Genomic DNA, 19,529 nt, shown 5'->3' with positions numbered 1-19,529 from the left:
CTTTTAAAATATCTCCAAATTATAACAAAGTGTATTTGAATTTTTTGAGAGATAATTATTAAATTTTCTTTTAAATATGTATAATTATTAAAAGTAACATCTATTCATTAATTTTAAATTTTTTTTAAAAGAAAAAGTTAATATTAAATTTTTTTTTGTATTTTTTAAACAATGTAATATATAATTATTAAATATAATTATTACACATTAATATATTTCTAATTTTTAATTTTAAAAAGTTAATAACAATAAAATCAAGATTTTTTTTAAGAAAAATCAATACTTAAAAATTTTTTCCCTTTTATATATTTAATAAATTTTAATTTATTTTGATATTATTTTATTTTTATTATTTTAAAATGATTTAATAATAATTATTATTAAATTATTTTAATATACCATGAATATTCTGCTAGCTATGATTAAAAGTAGGCCAAACACTCTCTATGTAAAAAGAGGAAAAAAATATTTAAAAACAGAGGGAAAAGTTAATTTTACATTTACATCCTAGGAAAATTATAATATGCTTCTAGTGTACTAATTTTTATTACACCCTATACTCAAAAGATTTCAATTATTCCATCCCATCACATGTGCTCTGGAGCACCTAGTAAATTCAAAATCTGGACAAAACCTGCATTCGTTAACACTTGCTGTTAGACTGGAGCGGAAGGGCTAATTACTGCATACCCCCGAGTGTAATTAATAACCAACTTTCAACTCTGGAGAGCAGCATGCCCCTTTCCTTCAACCCAGGCAATTTACTCGATCATCTCTTTATCGTCATCAACGATTTCTGCAATCTTCATCCTCTTCACAGCCTGTTCTGCATCAGCCCTGGGGACACTGGGTATCTGAATTAATACTTCAGCCTTCTGTCCTGTGGTTGCATTAACAAGTCCACCATTCTTCTCCACTCGATATGCCAAGTCACCTCCCTTCGGCCCCGCATCTATGTAGACAGTTGAATTTTCATCAATCTCCTCTCTTATGAGCATTCTTGACAGCTCCGTAACCACCTTCTTTTCAAGCCATCTTCTAATTGGTCGGGCACCATAAACCTGCAACAGAAGGAAATGCCGTTGGTTTGTTTTATCCAAGCAAATAACATAGACAGCAGACAAAGATGATGTAATTAATACACTTACAGGATCATAACTCTCTGCTAATATATAATTCAATGCAGCATCAGTCACGGCCAATGCAGTACCCCTCTCAGCGAGACGGACAGCAACATCCTTCATTTGTAATCTAGCAACTTTCCTCAATTGGTCACGAGAAAGTGGGTCAAACACCACAATCTCATCAAGCCTATTTAGCAATTCAGGCCTAAAATGCTTCCTCACCTGTCAAAATAACATTTAGATATGATACATAAATATGTTGGCCATTCAAAATTCAGAAGGAAATGGAAAACAACTAAAAATAATTAATAAATACACAGAGACCAAGTAACTTAGCTTACCTCTTGCATAACACGATCTCGAGCAACTTGCATTGAACATTTGTCCATTAATCCTGATAGCAGATGTTCTGCTCCAAGGTTGGAAGTCATTATAATGACTGTATTGCTATAGTCTACGGTGCGGCCTTGGCCATCAGTCAACCGTCCATCATCCAGAACTTGTAGGAGAGTATTAAACACAGAATGATGTGCTTTCTCCACTTCATCAAACAGGACAACACTGTAAGGCCTTCGCCTCACAGCCTCTGTAAGCTGCCCACCTTCCTCATGTCCCACATACCTGGAAAATGTACACACAGGTGAGACGCTATTCACGTAAGCCTTCTAAAACTATGACAATTGCATGAAAGCACATAACACTCACCCTGGAGGAGCACCAATTAGTCTTGCAACAGAGTGTTGCTCCATATACTCAGACATATCTATTCTCACCAATTGATTCTCATCATCAAAGAGCTGCTCAGCCAGAGCCTTAGCAAGCTCCGTTTTACCGACACCAGTTGGACCCAAGAAAAGGAATGAACCAGTTGGCTGTTGTGGCCTTCCTAAGCCAGCCCTTGACCTAAGCACAGCCTCTGCAACAGCATCAACTGCTTGGTCTTGTCCCACCACTCTCTCATGCAACCTCTCTGCAAGCCCAATTAACTTCTCTTTCTCATTTTGGCCAAGCCTTGTAATGGGAATGCCAGTCGATCGGCTTACAACTTCTGCAATATGTTCTGGTTTAACAGTTTCCGTCAATGTTAAGTTCTCATCTGTACTTCCTTCAAGCCGAGCTATGGCAGCATCAACTTCTTCCAATGCCCCATAACGCAAATCAGCAACTCTAGCTAAATCATATCTTCTTTCTGCCTCTTGAATTGTAAACTGTATCTCCTCTTTCTTCTGCTTGAGGCGCCTAATTTCATCAATCCTCTCCTTCTCTTTTTTGTATTTCATCATCAGAGGTTGAAGCTTGTATCTCAAGTCATCAAGTTCTTTTACAACCTGAAATATATCATACAAAAAGATGGAATTACTGAAAAAGGAATAGAGAGCATGCAATGACTAAGATAAGTAAAGAAGACACCAAAACACAAAAAACTATGTTCCAAAGATTCTTTGAAGACAAGCAACTAGCTTACTTCAGCAAGTCGAGCTTTGCTGGCTTTGTCCTTCTCCTTCTCCAGCGCATGGAGTTCCACTTCTAGTTGGATTTTCTTTCTCTCCAGGCTATCAATTTCTTCAGGCTGACTATCAAGTTGGACTCTTACATTTGCGCAGGCTTCATCAACTAAATCAATTGCCTTATCAGGCAGACGACGGCCTGAAAAAATGAGAGAAACACACATTCATATTACTATCAAGCTTTTTACTAGATAAATAATTCAAACTAGTATATAAAAGAATCAAACTCAACTCAACTAAGCCTTTATCCAAAAAATTTAGGGTCTGCTATATGGATTCGCTTTCTTCACTCTAAACGATTTTGGGTTAAATCCTCAAAAAATTTGTGATAATGTCATGTTGTACTACTCTACTCCAAGTCAATTTAGGTCTACCCCTTTTTTTCTTTCTATCCTCTAACCTAACCTAACCTAATGTGCTTTACTTGTCTAATTGGAGACTCCATATATCTAAGCTTCACGTGACCAAACCACCTCAATCTCCCTTCTCTCAACTTATCCTCAATTGTTAACACTTCTACCTTTTATCTACTCTCGTTAAGGACACTTTATCTAGTCTAACATGTCCACTCATCCACCTTAACATTCTCATTTATCCAAATATAGAACTCCTTTATGTCCAACACTCACTGACATATAACAATATAAAAGAATAAAAAATAAAAAGAAAACAATCCATATCTCATCATTGCCCTATGGAACAAAACTTTCAAGTTGCGGTAAACAAATACCTGCAATGTATCGACTGGATAACTGTGCTGCAACTACAAGAGCTCGATCTAGAATTCGAACACCATGGTGACCCTCATACTTCTCTTTCAAACCTCGAAGAATGTTAATTGCGTCAGTAACACTAGGTTCTGTAACGTAAACTTGCTGGAACCTTCTCTCAAATGCAGCATCTTTTTCTACATACTTCCTGTACTCTTCCAGTGTTGTTGCACCAATGCACTTAAGCTGACCTCTAGCAAGCATGGGCTTGAAAAGGTTAGCAGCATCCATAGAACCCTCTGTTCGACCAGCTCCAAGAACAAGATGGATTTCATCAATAAATAGTATTACCTTTCCTTCTGCCTCTTCCACTTCCTTCAAGACAGCCTTCAACCGCTCCTCAAATTCTCCTCTATATTTTGCTCCAGCTACTAAGGCACCCATATCCAACGCAATAAGCCTCACATCAGCAAGGTTAGTTGGCATATCTCCTCTCACAATCCTTTGGGCCAAACCTTCTACCACAGCAGTCTTACCGACTCCAGGCTCACCAATAAGAACTGGGTTGTTCTTGGTTCTCCGTGATAAAATTCTTACAACTCTCCTAATCTCTTCATCTCTTCCAATGACAGGGTCAAGCTTTCCTGCTTGCTCCACAAGATCTCTCCCATAAGTCTTCAATGCTTGAAAAGTCGTATCTCCAGAAGCACTCTCCAACTTTTTCCCTTCCTTTCCTCGAAGTTTCTCAACCTCAGATTTTACTTCTGTAGCAGCAATTCCCGCTTCTTTCAACAGGTCCCCTATTTGGGAATCCTCAAGAAGACCTAATATGAGCTGATCAACAGCTAAATGGCTGTCACCTCTTGATTTTTGTAATGCTTGGGCACCCCTTATCACGTTAATAAGACTAGTATTTGATTGAACTTCATCTGGATGTGGATATTGAGATGGGAGCTTTTTCATGGCATTATTGAAAACTCTTTGTGCAGCTTGGGAAGCAGATTCACCACCAGCGTTAGAGATTGCCTGGCTAAAGATTCCACAAGGGTCTGAAATCAAAGCAACAGCAAGATGCAGAGGTGTTATCTGGGCATGACCAGCACTTATTGCCTGTTCATGAGCCGAAACAAAAGCCTCATTTGTCTTGTGGGTAAATTTTCCAGGAGCCATTTCTTGGTGTTTCCACTACCTAATAAAATCTGTTAAAGAAACCATCAGTGAGACACCACATTTTCGAAAAATTTTCCTTTGTTTAGGCACTCCGATGAGAAAGGGGGAAAAAAAAAAAGAAAAGAAAGGAAATAACGGAAAATTACCCCACTTGACATTTTTGGAAGGAAATACAACTTTCTAACTTATGCTTTATTGAGCTTCCATAGATAATATGACCTCTAAACAATATAGATAGAAATCTTTTTGGGTATAATTGTACAAAATATCACTTCCCTTACATTTCTTAAGCACCCAGATTTCCGAAAATCAAATAGAAATTCATATTCTTGTTATTTCTTTTTATTTCCCCTGCACAATTTTTTTTTTCCTTCCTTTTCCTAATGGTGCCTAATAAAGCATAACTTAATTGCAAGTATTGTGAAATGCAGTGCACAATTAATAAAATAGACAAGATTCAAAATCAACAATCTATGGTAGAAAATAGTTACTCTACGTACTACTCTATTTGAGTATGAACCCATCTCCCAAAATGGGATTAAAAGATAAACAGAATACATACTTTCAAGAGGTCAAGAACGACGCATGTTGCAGATGAAAGCAACCAAGATTACGCAACCAATAAAAAAGAAAAAAAAAAAAAAGATTCACAAGCACAAGACAAGAAAGAAACATGAATCACCACACAACATGAACCCAAACGGGAAAGATTGAAGAGAATCTAACCTCACCTCTGTAGCAAAAGTAGACTAACTTGAAAAGAAAGTGATTGCATAAAGACAATGCTTCAATAGCGCGCGTAAGTTGCCAAGTGTAGACAGAAGTGTTCTGAGAGAGAGAGATTTGAATTGCTCTCTTTGATAAAGATTTGAATTGCTCTCTTTGATAAAGATTTGAATTGCTTTCTTTGATTTTTTTGCAGACAGAAGAAAAGATTTGATTTGATTTGAATTCCTTTTTTAGAATTTCTTTTCCAATTTTTATCATTATTGGATTAGACAATTTGGAACAATGTTGACTTGCCAATTGATGCTAGCAGCCAAAGTCTCATTTTCTTGACTGCCATTTACACCTCGTGCTCCCAATAGTCAAAATTCTTAGAAATTGCATTTACTTCACAAAAACTTGAAACCCGCCTTCACTCATAAGTAATCACTTCCATATTCAAACAAATTCAATTATATAATACCCAAAATCGTCTTCCCATCCCGTTATTTCATTCATTTCAGGTTCAATCAAAACTTCCAACACTTATCACTCTATTTTTCATTTTAGACTTTCTTACTATCATCGCTGGCGGCTGTACATGAAGCACGGGTATATGATTTCGGTTTAGTTTATGATTTATTTAAAAATTGAAATTAAATTAAAATTTTAGTATGATTTCGATTCGATTTTTTATTATTTCAATTCTAATTTAATATAGTTTCAACTCTTGCTTAATTTGATATGATTTCAGTTCAGTGCTCTTAAAATAATTTTATGTAATTATTTTTAAAAAAAAATTATATTTAAATTTTAAATTATATTATTAATACATAATATATTATATAATATATTTTTTAATCATTTCTAAATTATGTAACTTTTAAGTATGAGATACATATATAATTTATGATTAAATATACGATATAATATAATAATATATCATGTAATATATGTTTTAATTATTTATTATTACATAATATTTAGATAAAACATATAAATATAATTAAGAATTAATATATATTTAATATAATATTATATTTATAATTAAAATTTATAAATTAATTAATGTATTTATAACTAAAATTTTTTAAAAAATATAAAAAAATAAAATAAAATATTATATCATATTTAGTGTGTGTCTCTATATATATATATAACATAAAAAAAATATATGCATAAATTTAATTTTCAATTCAATTTTAATACAATTGTAGTTCGATTTCTAATGAAAAATTAAAATTAAGTCAAAGTATCAACAAAATTTTAGTTCGATATAATTTTCATCAGTTCAATACAAATTTTTTATTCAGTTCGGTTTTCCAAGAGACTCTAATGTGAAGTCACTAATCCATTCTTAATTTTTTTAGTTGCTAACTTGGAATCAATAAATTAGTAATTTTGAACTTAATTCAACTTTTGGAGTTAATGTTATTGTCCTGATTAGGATGAGATTGTCAACTCATTAAGTAATTTTAATATTTGTTTTTATTAATTTTGGCATTCAGAATATTTTCCCTAAGACTAATTTTTGTACTCCAGGTATTTAATGTTACCCTTTACTTGAATTTAAGCTGAGTTAGGCAATTCCAGTAACTAAGATTTATTTTTGGTGTGTGTTGCGATTCGTTGGATAAATAGAGATATGTTTGTAATTTTTTTTGCTGTGTTTTAAATTAATTAATTTATTATTATAAAAATATATATCTCATTAAAAAGAAAGTTCAATATTTAAATTTAAAGGCAGTCAATTTATAACAATATATATATAAAATTAGGGGTGAGCATTCGGTTCAAATCAAACCGAACTGAATTAAATTATAAAAATCGAATCGTAAATTTTAGAAATTGAACCGAATCGCTCTATTTCGATTTGGTTTGGTTTAAACCGATCGGTTTGATTTTTTAATTTAGACTTGATTTTCAAGTTATTTGATCTAATTTTAACTTTGATTTTAATATAATAACCATTAATCAATGAAATTAAACAATTAATATATATAAAATTAAATATAATTCATAAATTTTTCATAAAAATAAATCAATTTAAAAATCGATTAGGTTCGATTTAATTTGATTTGACTATATAAATTACTATTCGGTTCAATTTGGTTTAACCGAATTTTTTTCTCTTCAAAACCGAACCGAACCGAAATAACTGAAATTTTTATAATGTAAAACCGAACCGAACCAATTGAATTTTAAAATCAAACCGATTGAACCGAATTGACTCAATTCGATTCAATTTTTCAATTTGAATTGAATTCTGCTCAGCCTTATATAAAATATATTTGAATGCTTCCTTTATTTTTAAAATTTATTAATAAATGTATTCATTTATTAATTTCATTTTAATTATAAAAAAGTTATAATTTGGAGAATAGTTGTAAAATAAAATTTTAGTTATAAAGGAAAATAATTTAAATATATTTTCTGAATTCTAATTAAATTTTAAAAAATTAAAGAATTAATTGTTTTTTTACTTCTTCATTTACAAAGCTATCAAATGTAAACAGAAAACTCTGTTCCCAATTTTTTTATAATTTTTTTTTTGGAAAACAACTTTAGTTTTTCACAAGTAAACAAGTTGTATTTCCTCATTTATGAATATTTGCTGTCTCCTTCATTATAAGATTCTTTTTTTTTTATCATGAAGTTTTTAAGCATTTTGTTTTATTATTTGTATTGGAGTACAATAATAAAATAATAATAATAAGTGCTTATTTTCTTTAACGATGATATTAAATTTTTATAGTTTTTATATTGAATTTGAAGAAAGACACTTAGTTAAATAGTGATAGAATACTATTTAATAAAGCGTGCATCATATTAAATAGTAAAATCGAATACTTATATCAACATGTTTAAGTCTTTCAAATTAAAATAATTACTATTATATTTTATATAAGTTATTTATCTTAATTTTTTTATACAAAATTATTGTAGCTTCATATTTATAATTTATTTTCATTTAATGAAAATTACGTTTTTTATGTTATTAAAAAATTAAATAATTTTTAAATAATATTTAAAAAAGAAAAAATTTCCCCCCCTAATCTCAACACTGGAATAGAGCCTTATTCTAGTTCTCACACGTACACTTGTGGTGCAGTATCGTCAGACTTTGCTTTTATTTGTGCCTTCATTAATTATTTGTGTTTTTTGGCCTGAGAGTATATTAAAAATCAGTTAAACAATTTTAAGTCTAACTATTTTTATCATTTATAAAATCATGACAAATTTTTATCATAATAAAAGTTAATTATTTTATTATTATAAAATTATACTCATCGTAATAAAATTTTGTAACACCCCTAATTTTTAAATTTATTATTTTTAGGTAAATATTGATATTTTATTTTATTTGAATTTTAAGAAATTATTTGAAATTTTTCGGATTTTAGAAATCGGGTATGATTTTTCGAAAATATAAACTTTGATGATTTTTAAAATTAATTTAAAGACCACATGGCAAAATTAAAAATATATTTGGAGTCTACGCATTTTTTCTGAATTTTCTAGAATTTTTTCGAAATTTTTGGACCTCGTTTTCGGTCCCAAAGCAGAGTAAAAATATAAAATTTTATATTTTGAATCGAACCGGCCAAATCGAACCAGACCGGATCGGACCGATCGAATCGGACCGACTTCTTCCTTTTTCTTCCTCTCTGTGCGCGTCCCGACCCCTCTCTCTTTCTCTCCCATTTTCTCTCTCCTCCCTCCTCCCCTTGCCGCACCGCCTCCCGGCCGGTAGCGCGCCTCTCCGATCACCTCCCTGCGCCCGCGCACAGGCAGCGACAAAAGTCGCACGAAGCGACGCGACGTGACTTCTTCCCGGCCAAAATTCTGCCGATCCGGCCACCAATTGCATCTGGTCTTGTGTCTAAATCCATCTACTCGTCGATAGCTTTTCATAGACACCAATAACACCGAAATCCATCGAGCGGTTTGTCCAATTTTTACCCGGGAAATTTTAGCCCATTTTGACTTTTGTGCTAGATTTCTCGCAAACCGAGAACCCCACGAGAAAATCGAGAGTACCAGAGCGCTCCACTCGTCGAGAGCTTCGCGGTACAAATTTCAAATTTTTTCGACACCATTTTTTTGTGGGTCTCACGAAACTTTATAGTGTTTTTCTGAGCATTAAATGAGCTTAGAAAATTCCGTAAAATTTATGTATTAACCCTCGTGTTGTGAGCTTCGTGTAGGTATCTTTAATTTGCGGAAATTCGACAGTTGTCCGGATCTGTGAATTTCCGGCCAGACAGACCGATTACCGGAAAAGTCTCCGAATTGGATCGAGGTTTTGGCTACCCCACCATTGTCAGATGTCCCGAGCGCGTCCCCGAAGTCGGAATCGGCATAGGTAAATCCGAACCTTACTTTTTTCGTAATTTTCTAGTGCTTAAATGAGATTAAAAATCCGTAAAATATTCGTGGTAGCTCAGAAAATTATGATTCTTTTTGCATTAGCCTAGTAATATTGCTAAGGACCGCGGGGCAAAAGTTGTAGAATTTTTAGAGTTCATTTGGGTAGTTTTTGCAAAAAGAGTCAATTACAAGGACTAAATTGAAATTTTACATATTGTGATGGATGACTGTTTGGATGGGCCCAGGAGGGGCTATGTGATGTGATTGAGTTGTGGATATATGGATTGTGAATATAGAAGTGCGTTTTGAGCCCTTTTGCAGGTTGGGTAAGTCCTAGGTATAGGGGAGACTCTGCTGGATTTTCGTCACGACTTAGGACGTGTTTGGTCTTTTCTTAAGTTTGTATTGAGTCAAATTTATTAAATAATTGTAATAAAATTATCAGGTGAGCCGGGACAGCCTTCTTCCTCCGCTCAGCCGCCACAGTGACCGCTGTCAAGTCTGTGAGTAAAATATTAATTTTAATTGTAATTTCACTATTATTATATGTTCAAGCATGCCCATGCATCACTTATATGTATGTATCTATGTAGTTAAACTCTAGGCACGTTTTATATTGCATTCATAACTGTTAAAGTACCATGGATGTTGTTGTGGTAATTTGGAGCAGTTGGTGTGCGTGTGATGTGGTGTTGACTATGGATAGGACGGGTAGACACGGCTTGAGATCTTCACTGGGACCGGTCCTTCGGGGTAGACACGGCTTGAGTTCTTTGCTGGGACCTCGATTTGGTTTATTAAGCAAAAGTCCGGCTTGAGTTCTTCGCTGGCACAGGTTGGATTTAAAAGAGCTGTATAGGGGATCAGCTCCCATATATTATGATTTATATTAATGGGTGTGTGAGTGCTCCAAATTACCTTTTTGATGTTGTGATGTGAAATTATTGCTGATGTTGCATTTCACTCTAAAGGGTGCATTAGTTTTAGATAGTTATAGAGATTATGGTTAAAATTGATATTTTACTCTCTGAGTCAAACGCTCACTCCTGTTCAATATTTTTTCAGGCCACAGGAGGATATTTTTGAGGTTAACCTGTTTTTCTCCCTCGCAGGTCGTCTATTCATGTTTGTGTAATTCTATAAACTTCTTCCGCATGTGTTAGAAGAATTTATTGAATTGGGTCTGTAATATAAATTGTTATTTTTGACCTGTAAACTTATTATTTTATGCATGTTGATGGACTGGATGAGGGAGTTGAGCTCCCATTTATTTTTATGTTGTTATGAGTATGTGGAGGGTGAGCTGAGCTCCCCACTTGATATAGATTGTGTTTACAGGTCGGGTGAGTCAAAAACTCCCCATTGAAAGGTCCATTTTATGGCCGGACTCTGTCCAGTTGAATTCTTGAAATTGGGCCCAAATGGGCCTTAGAGTTGGGTTAAGGAGTAGTTAGGCTTACTATGGGCCTCGGGGGCTTTAGGTTAGCCCAGGTCCTAGTGCCGGTCCAGCCCATTGGTTGGGTCGTGACAAATGTGGTATCAGAGCTTAGGCTCTAGATTCATAGGGAATAATTGTCTAAAGTGTTGGGAAGAGTCTACTAGGAGTCACATGCGGAAAAATAGGGTCCACACTCATCTTGCATTGTCATATTTGCTTCTAGTTTCTGCTTCATATAATTGTGTGTAATATGAGTCTATAGAGCTGTGTAACATGCTATTTTGAATGTTGTGGGCTAATGCTGCTGAATTTCAAGAAAATGCGTAGAAGCAGGAGAGCTGCCACTGCATCAGAACCAGATGTGCCTGATGAGGTGTCAGCAAAGGATGAGGTGCCTACCCCGAGGAGGTGGGGTAGGAGGCCAAGAGCTGCTCAAGTAGAAGAGCAGCTGCCACCAGTCCAGGATCAGTTTTTTATGGCACAGGGTCCCATGGACCCAATGGCAGCTATTCTAGCTGGGTTGCAGAGAACCATCGACATGATGGCGCAGTATATGGTCCACCCTCCACAGCAGCAGCAGTCCACCACACCAAGAGGGGAACCTTACAAACAGATAATCAATTTCAAGAAGTTGGTGCCTGGTACTTATGATGTGTTAGACGATGCATATCGGTTTTTGGATTCTGAGCAGTAAAGCGAGTTGCGATTGGTGATAGAAGACTTATAGAGTGTATGCAGCATGTCATGGGGCCTATGCCAAGACAATGGATGAATGACTACATATTACCTCGGATGGAGGGTTTGTCGTGGACTCAGTTTGTGGAACTGTTCATCAACCGGTTTGTACCAAAAAGTTTCAGAGATCAAAAGCAGTGGGCCTTTGAGGCCTTAAGACAGAATGGCAGGTCTGTAGATGAATATGCTACAGAATTTCTAGAATTGAGCAGGTATGCCCCTACGAGTAGCTACGAAACTATGAAGGTGAAGAGATTCCTAAAGGGTGGGCAGAGTTATGCAAACAGCTCGATGTCGATCGATCTTTTGATGTGGTAGTTGATCAAGCCAGACAGATTGAGATTAGCTATGCTGTGGATGACAGCGGAAGGGCAAAGAAAAACAGAGCTGAGGGTTCTTCAGGTGTTCCCCATATGGGTGCTCCGGATAGTGGTGGCCAGAGTAATTACAGAGGAAGAAGTAGGAACAAGATGAGTGGTTTTAGACACAAATCCCGAGGGCTCAGACCAGGGTATGGATCCAGCAGTGGTCACAGTTCGGGGTACAACAGTTCTGGGTCTGGGTCTGGGTCAGGATCTTCCTTGGCACCTTGTGCACAATGTGGAAGAGGACATTCAGGACCTTGTATGATGGGTTCAGGAGTATGCTTCAGGTGTGGCCAACCAAGTCACTTTGCTAGGGAATGCCCCGTGTTCAGTGAGTCACAGATGGAGTCACAGGGTTCTATTGAAAATGTTCCTCGTCAATTGTATCCTGGTGCTTCCAGCATGGCGACGATCGATTCGATGGCCAGGCGAGGACAAGGGGCGTGGATTTGGAGGCGGTCGGAGGTAGAAGTCGATGCTCGAGTTTTGCTTCTCAGGGTAGGGGTCAAGCTCGGGTTTTCACCTTGACCCACCAGGATGCTCAGGCTTCCAATGCAGTTGTGGCAGGTATTCTTCTGGTCTGTTCCTATAAGACTCGTGTTTTAATAGATCCGGGTGCTACACACTCATTTGTCTCCCCTGTGTTTGCCATGATATTGGGTAGAAACCCTACCATTTTAGAATACCCTTTGTCTGTAGCTACCCCGCTTAGTGACAACATAGATGGAGATATGGTTTTTCCGGGTAGCCCAGTAGGAGTGGACGGAAAGATCCTCCCAGTAGACTTGGTTCCTCTACCAGTAATAGATTTCGATGTAATCTTGGGAATGGATTAGTTGGCAACTCATTATGCCACTTTAGATTGCAGGAACAAAAAAGTGTATTTCCACATACCTGGTGAGGAAGAATTTAGCTTTGATGGTGACAGGAGCATGGCTCCATACAATTTGGTGTCAGCAATTAGTGTTAGAAAAATGTTGAGGCGTGGATGTCAAGGGTATTTGGCATTGGTAAGAGATACATCTGTAGAAGGTGTCAATATGGAAAATGTTCCTGTTGTTAAAGAATTCAGGGATGTCTTCCCTGAGGAGCTTCGGGGTTGCCACGGGAAGGGAAATAGAGTTTTGTATTTATGTTGTCTGTACAAACCCCATATCAATGCAACCTTACAGTATGGCACCAACAGAATTGAAAGATTTAAAGGAGCAACTACAGGAGCTTCTGGACAAGGGTTTCATACGTCCGAGCTCTTCATCTTGGGGTGCTACTGTTCTATTTGTAAGAAAGAAAGATGTGTCATAGAGGTTGTGTAATGACTATATACATTTGAACAAGGTGACTGTAAAGAACAAGAATACATTTCTTAGGATCGATGATCTGTTTGATCACTCAAGGGCTAGATTCTTTTGCAAGATAGACCTGCGATTAGGCTACCATCAGTTGAGAATCAGAAATGAGAATGTGTCCAAAAAAACATTCAGGACAAGATATGGTCATTATGAGTTCTTGGTGATGTCTTTTGGACCCACTAATGCACCAGCAGCCTTCATGGACTTGATGAACAGGGTGATCAGGCCATTCTTGGACCGTTTTGTCATCGTATTCATAGATGACATTTTGGTATACTCTTAGACCGAGGAAGAACACGTGTGGCACTTGAGGATGGTGTTGCAGACTTTGAGGGAGCACCAGCTGTATGCCAAATTTTCAAAATGTGAATTTTGGCTAGAAAGTATCTCATTCTTGGGACACGTGGTTTCTAGTGAAGGTATTCAAGTGGATGCCAAGAAAATTGAAGTCAGAATCGATTGGCTTAGGCACCTGCGATCCATTGCTGATGAGGTGTCAGCAAAGGATGAGGTGCCTACCCCGAGGAGGTGGGGTAGGAGGCCAAGAGCTGCTCAAGTAGAAGAGCAGCTGCCACCAGTCCAGGATCAGTTTTTTATGGCACAGGGTCCCATGGACCCAATGGCAGCTATTCTAGCTGGGTTGCAGAGAACCATCGACATGATGGCGCAGTATATGGTCCACCCTCCACAGCAGCAGCAGTCCACCACACCAAGAGGGGAACCTTACAAACAGATAATCAATTTCAAGAAGTTGGTGCCTGGTACTTATGATGTGTTAGACGATGCATATCGGTTTTGGATTCTGTAAAGCGAGAAAGCGAGTTGCGATTGGTGATAGAAGACTTATAGAGTGTATGCAGCATGTCATGGGGCCTATGCCAAGACAATGGATGAATGACTACATATTACCTCGGATGGAGGGTTTGTCGTGGACTCAGTTTGTGGAACTGTTCATCAACCGGTTTGTACCAAAAAGTTTCAGAGATCAAAAGCAGTGGGCCTTTGAGGCCTTAAGACAGAATGGCAGGTCTGTAGATGAATATGCTACAGAATTTCTAGAATTGAGCAGGTATGCCCCTACAGTAGTAGCTACAGAAACTATGAAGGTGAAGAGATTCCTAAAGGGGCTGGACAGGAGTTATGCAAACCTGGCTCTGATGTCTGATCAGTCTTTTGATGTGGTAGTTGATCAAGCCAGACAGATTGAGATTAGCTATGCTGTGGATGACAGCGGAAGGGCAAAGAAAAACAGAGCTGAGGGTTCTTCAGGTGTTCCCCATATGGGTGCTCCGGATAGTGGTGGCCAGAGTAATTACAGAGGAAGAAGTAGGAACAAGAAGAGTGGTTTTAGACACAAATCCCGAGGGCTCAGACCAGGGTATGGATCCAGCAGTGGTCACGATTCGGTACAACGATTGGGTGCAGTGCAGGTCGATCTTCCTTGGCACCTTGTGCACAATGTGGAAGAGGACATTCAGGACCTTGTATGATGGGTTCAGGAGTATGCTTCAGGTGTGGCCAACCAAGTCACTTTGCTAGGGAATGCCCCGTGTTCAGTGAGTCACAGATGGAGTCACAGGGTTCTATTGAAAATGTTCCTCGTCAATTGTATCCTGGTGCTTCCAGCATGGCAGGCAGTCAGTTCAGTGGCCAACAGGGCCGAGGACAAGGGGGACGTGGATTTGGAGGCAGATCAGGAGGTAGAAGTCAGTATCAGGGTTTTGCTTCTCAGGGTAGGGGTCAAGCTCGGGTTTTCACCTTGACCCACCAGGATGCTCAGGCTTCCAATGCAGTTGTGGCAGGTATTCTTCTGGTCTGTTCCTATAAGACTCGTGTTTTAATAGATCCGGGTGCTACACACTCATTTGTCTCCCCTGTGTTTGCCATGATATTGGGTAGAAACCCTACCATTTTAGAATACCCTTTGTCTGTAGCTACCCCGCTTAGTGACAACATAGATGTAGATATGGTTTTTCCGGGTAGCCCAGTAGTAGTGGACGGAAAGATCCTCCCAGCAGACTTGGTTCCTCTACCAGTAATGGATTTCGATGTAATCTTGGGAATGGATTGGTTGGCAACTCATTATGCCACTTTAGACTGCAGGAACAAAAAGGTGTATTTCTACATACCTGGTGAGGAAGAGTTTAGCTTTGATGGTGACAGGAGCATGGCTCCATACAATTTGGTGTCAGCAATTAGTGTTAGAAAAATGTTGAGGCGTGGATGTCAAGGGTATTTGGCATTGGTAAGAGATACATCTGTAGAAGGTGTCAATATGGAAAATGTTCCTGTTGTTAAAGAATTCATGGATGTCTTCCCTGAGGAGCTTCCAGGGTTGCCACCAGGAAGGGAAATAGAGTTTTGTATTTATGTTGTGCCGGGTACAAACCCCATATCAATGCCACCTTACAGGATGGCACCAACAGAATTGAAAGAGTTAAAGGAGCAACTACAGGAGCTTCTGGACAAGGGTTTCATACGTCCGAGCACTTCATCTTGGGGTGCTCCTGTTCTATTTGTAAGAAAGAAAGATGGGTCATTGAGGTTGTGTATTGACTATAGACAGTTGAACAAGGTGACTGTAAAGAACAAGTATCCATTTCTTCGGATCGATGATCTGTTTGATCAGCTCCAAGGGGCTAGATTCTTTTGCAAGATAGACCTGCGATTAGGCTACCATCAGTTGAGAATCAGAAATGAGAATGTGTCCAAAAAAACATTCAGGACAAGATATGGTCATTATGAGTTCTTGGTGATGTCTTTTGGACCCACTAATGCACCAGCAGCCTTCATGGACTTGATGAACAGGGTGATCAGGCCATTCTTGGACCGTTTTGTCATCGTATTCATAGATGACATTTTGGTATACTCTTAGACCGAGGAAGAACACGTGTGGCACTTGAGGATGGTGTTGCAGACTTTGAGGGAGCACCAGCTGTATGCCAAATTTTCAAAATGTGAATTTTGGCTAGAAAGTATCTCATTCTTGGGACACGTGGTTTCTAGTGAAGGTATTCAAGTGGATGCCAAGAAAATTGAAGCTGTAACTGATTGGCTTAGGCCTGCAACAGTCACTGAGGTGTGAAGTTTTCTGGGTCTAGCTAGCTACTATAGGCATTTTGTGCAAGATTTTTCCAGGATAGCGGCTCCCCTAACTAAGTTAACTCGGAAGAATGTTCCATTCATTTAGACAGATGACTGTGAGGAGAGTTTCTAGAAGCTTAAGGAGTGTCTAACCACCGCTCCGGTGTTGACATTACCGATGAGTAGCGAAGGATATACCGTGTACTGTGATACCTCCAGAGTTGGCTTAGGGTGTGTTTTGATGCAGAATGGAAAAGTAGTGGCTTATGCTTCAAGGCAGTTGAAGAGGCATGAGCAGAACTACCCCACCCATGATTTGAAAATGGCGGCTGTAGTCTTTGCACTAAAAATCTGGAGACACTACCTGTATGGTGAAGTGTGCGAGATATACACCGACCACAAGAGTTTGAAGTATATCTTCCAACAGAGGGACTTAAACTTGAGACAGAGGAGATGGATGGAGCTTCTAAAGGACTATGATTGCACCATCCAGTACCACCCTGGGAAGGTCAATGTAGTAGCAGATGCTTTGAGCAGAAAATCTTCTGGTAGCTTGGCACACATTTCAACAGAGAAGATACCGTTAATTCAGGAAGTATATGAGTTGATGGATTAAGGTTTAATCCTAGATCTTTCAAATGAGGGGGTATTGTTGACTTATTTTTCAGTAAGGCCAGACTTGCGAGACAGAGTTAGAGTTTCCCAGTACAGAGACCAACAATTGATGAAGATCATAGAAAGAGTACAGCAAGGTGAAGGTGGAGAGTTTGGATTTTCCAATGATGGCGCCCTTATGCAAGGTTCTAGAGTATGTGTGCCCGATGTAGACAATCTCAGAAATGAAATCATGCAAGAGGCACACTATACACTGTACAATATCCACCCAGGCTCCACCAAGATGTACCATAATGTGAAAGATAGTTATTGGTGGAATGGCATGAAGAGAGACATAACAGACTTTGTGTCCAAGTGCTTGACTTGTCAGAAGGTGAAGTTTGAACACCAGAGACCGTGTAACACCCTCCCGGTAGCAACTCCGTACATTCTCTTTATTCGGTGACGGTCGGTCGGGCTAGAATGTCCGGAAAAATATTTAAACTAAAGTCAGGAACCATAATTAACTCAAATATTAATAAGAAAAATTTAGTAAAAATTTTAGAAATAAAATGCAACTAAGTCAAATGAGCCGGTGCCCAAGCGATGGGTAACCAGAGGTAAGTTGCGGTTCTCGCAACGAGGAGCCCTAGACCCGGGAAAAAATTCATAAAATAATTTGTGGGACTCCAGAGAAGGGTCATTGAGGTTCCTATGGCATTATAATGCCAAGAAAATATTTAGAAAAATTTTTCAATCGGTACAGACAATTTTGACCCGTTAAGCCAAACGGAGGGCATTTTGGTCATTTCGCCTTCAGAGACGATTTTTGACCGACTTGTCCAGTTAAGTAAATAATTATTATGATCTAAAATATGAATAAATATTAGTAAAAATTTAATTAGAAATGAGTTAAAGAAAGAAGAAAGAAAAATCAAATAAAAAGGCATTAATGACATAAGCTTGATGTAATTAAAACCCCTTAGCCAATCAAAACTTAAATTTATAAGACATTAAATAAGAGAAAAGAAGTCAAAATAGGAAAAAGCAATCTGCTCACCTTCTCCTTCTTCCCCGAATCTCCATGGCCATTTTCTTCATCAAATTTTCAAGCTTTAAGCTTGCATTTTCTCCTTATCTATCCACTAAAATCCCTAAGCCCCTTTACTAAAATTTATCCCCACATCAAGAGGAATATTTTGATTATTAAAAAGTGAGGAAATTCCAAAGTTTCTACAAGTGCAAGAAGAGGTTAAAGTGAGGTTAGTGCTTACTTATGCAAATACTTCTTTATTTCCATGTTAGGGATTTGAATTTAGTAGGAATTTGTAAACTAAATGGACTAAATTCATGTGTATACATACCATGGATTTCGGCTGCCCTATTGAAGGAATAGGAATGAATGTTTTTGATGAGCTTGGAGTGAACTAGAAATCATGTTTGAAGTTTATAAACATAAGAATAATGAAATAGTAGCTAACTAAGGTAAATTGTATAAATCATGAATTTGAACTAGGGTTTTGGAGAGTGAAATTTGGTTTTGGCTTATGAAGTGGTAAGTGAACATTATAAGGGTCAATTAGTGACCATTTTAGGTAAGTTCACCATAATTTGAAGAGAATTAGAGTGATGCAAACTGAATTGGTAGGCTGCCTAGGGTAACCAGTAGGGAGGCTGAGATTTCAGTCCACTTGGACTGCCATATCTTTGGCTGTGTTGGTCCAATTGGTGTTTGTCCAATTGGACATGAAACTAGGCTTATAATGGCACATTTTTGCTGAAGAAACCATGCCCAAAAGACCAAAGCAAGAGGACCAAAAGTTGGCCCCAATCCGGATACCCTGCAAACAGCCCCTGCAGAATGACCAAATGAACAGTAAGCCATAACTCACTGTAGAATGGTCAAATTGACCTGAAATTTTTACAGTAACAAGATATGATATAGACAAACAACTTTCATGAAGAACATCACCCCAAATTATGCCATTAACCCATTCAAAATATTGAGCAAAGTTAAGTTATCAAACCTGCAACTCTGCAGATTTTCATTTGAGCAGTAATGTTTGGATGGCTATAACTCCCTCTAGAAAACTCGGATTTAGGCGATTCTTGAACCGATGGAAACCTAAGGTATATTAGAACATTTCATATGAAGAAAGTTAGACCAAATTATGAACTTAACTTGGTCAAATTACTGACCAAAGTTGGACCAAAATCTGCCAAAACCCAAAATTTCTGCATGAACAGTACACGTGAACAGTAAACTTATTTTGGCCATAACTTGAGCTACAAAACTCCAAATGGAGTGATTCAAAAAAGGAAATTCAACTAGACAAAATAAGGAACAACTTTCATGTTTACCATTTCCTCAAATTC

General features: G+C 37.6%; 1 protein-coding gene across 3 annotated transcripts; it reads right to left on the bottom strand.

The window, feature by feature from the left end:
- Window positions 1-431: 431 nt before the first annotated feature.
- On the bottom strand, window positions 432-5,390 carry LOC131175541 (chaperone protein ClpB1-like). 3 transcript variants are annotated; one of them, XM_058140098.1, is made up of 7 exons: window positions 5,244-5,390; window positions 3,363-4,541; window positions 2,590-2,771; window positions 1,830-2,452; window positions 1,466-1,745; window positions 1,149-1,346; window positions 432-1,061 (listed from the first exon to the last, which is right to left on the bottom strand). In XM_058140098.1, exons 2-7 carry the CDS (start codon window positions 4,510-4,512, stop codon window positions 762-764), a joined length of 2,733 nt encoding a protein of 910 aa, XP_057996081.1. In that variant the 5' UTR covers window positions 4,513-4,541; window positions 5,244-5,390; the 3' UTR covers window positions 432-761. The 3 variants fall into 3 exon arrangements, with proteins under 3 accessions (XP_057996081.1, XP_057996083.1, XP_057996082.1); XM_058140100.1 differs by having other exon boundaries at window positions 5,239-5,389; XM_058140099.1 differs by lacking the exon at window positions 5,244-5,390 and having other exon boundaries at window positions 3,363-5,109.
- Between the last annotated feature and the right edge of the window lie 14,139 nt (window positions 5,391-19,529).

Source organism: Hevea brasiliensis, chromosome 17 (genome assembly GCF_030052815.1).
Source record: "Hevea brasiliensis isolate MT/VB/25A 57/8 chromosome 17, ASM3005281v1, whole genome shotgun sequence".
In the NCBI taxonomy this organism is placed as follows: domain Eukaryota; kingdom Viridiplantae; phylum Streptophyta; class Magnoliopsida; order Malpighiales; family Euphorbiaceae; genus Hevea; species Hevea brasiliensis.
Note: the sequence above shows the minus strand (reverse complement) of the source record. Positions and strands in the feature narration are given on the sequence as shown.

What these genes read in the sequence shown, in the direction of transcription:
- LOC131175541 (XM_058140098.1), bottom strand. Translation starts at nt 4,512, where the DNA reads ATGGCTCCTGGAAAATTTACCCACAAGACAAATGAGGCTTTTGTTTCG. An exon ending in GCAAAGCTCGACTTGCTGAA is followed by an intron (nt 2,453 to 2,589) that starts GTAAGCTAGTTG and finishes GATATATTTCAG; the next exon opens with GTTGTAAAAGAACTTGATGA. An exon ending in TAGCAGAGAGTTATGATCCT is followed by an intron (nt 1,062 to 1,148) that starts GTAAGTGTATTA and finishes CTTCTGTTGCAG; the next exon opens with GTTTATGGTGCCCGACCAAT.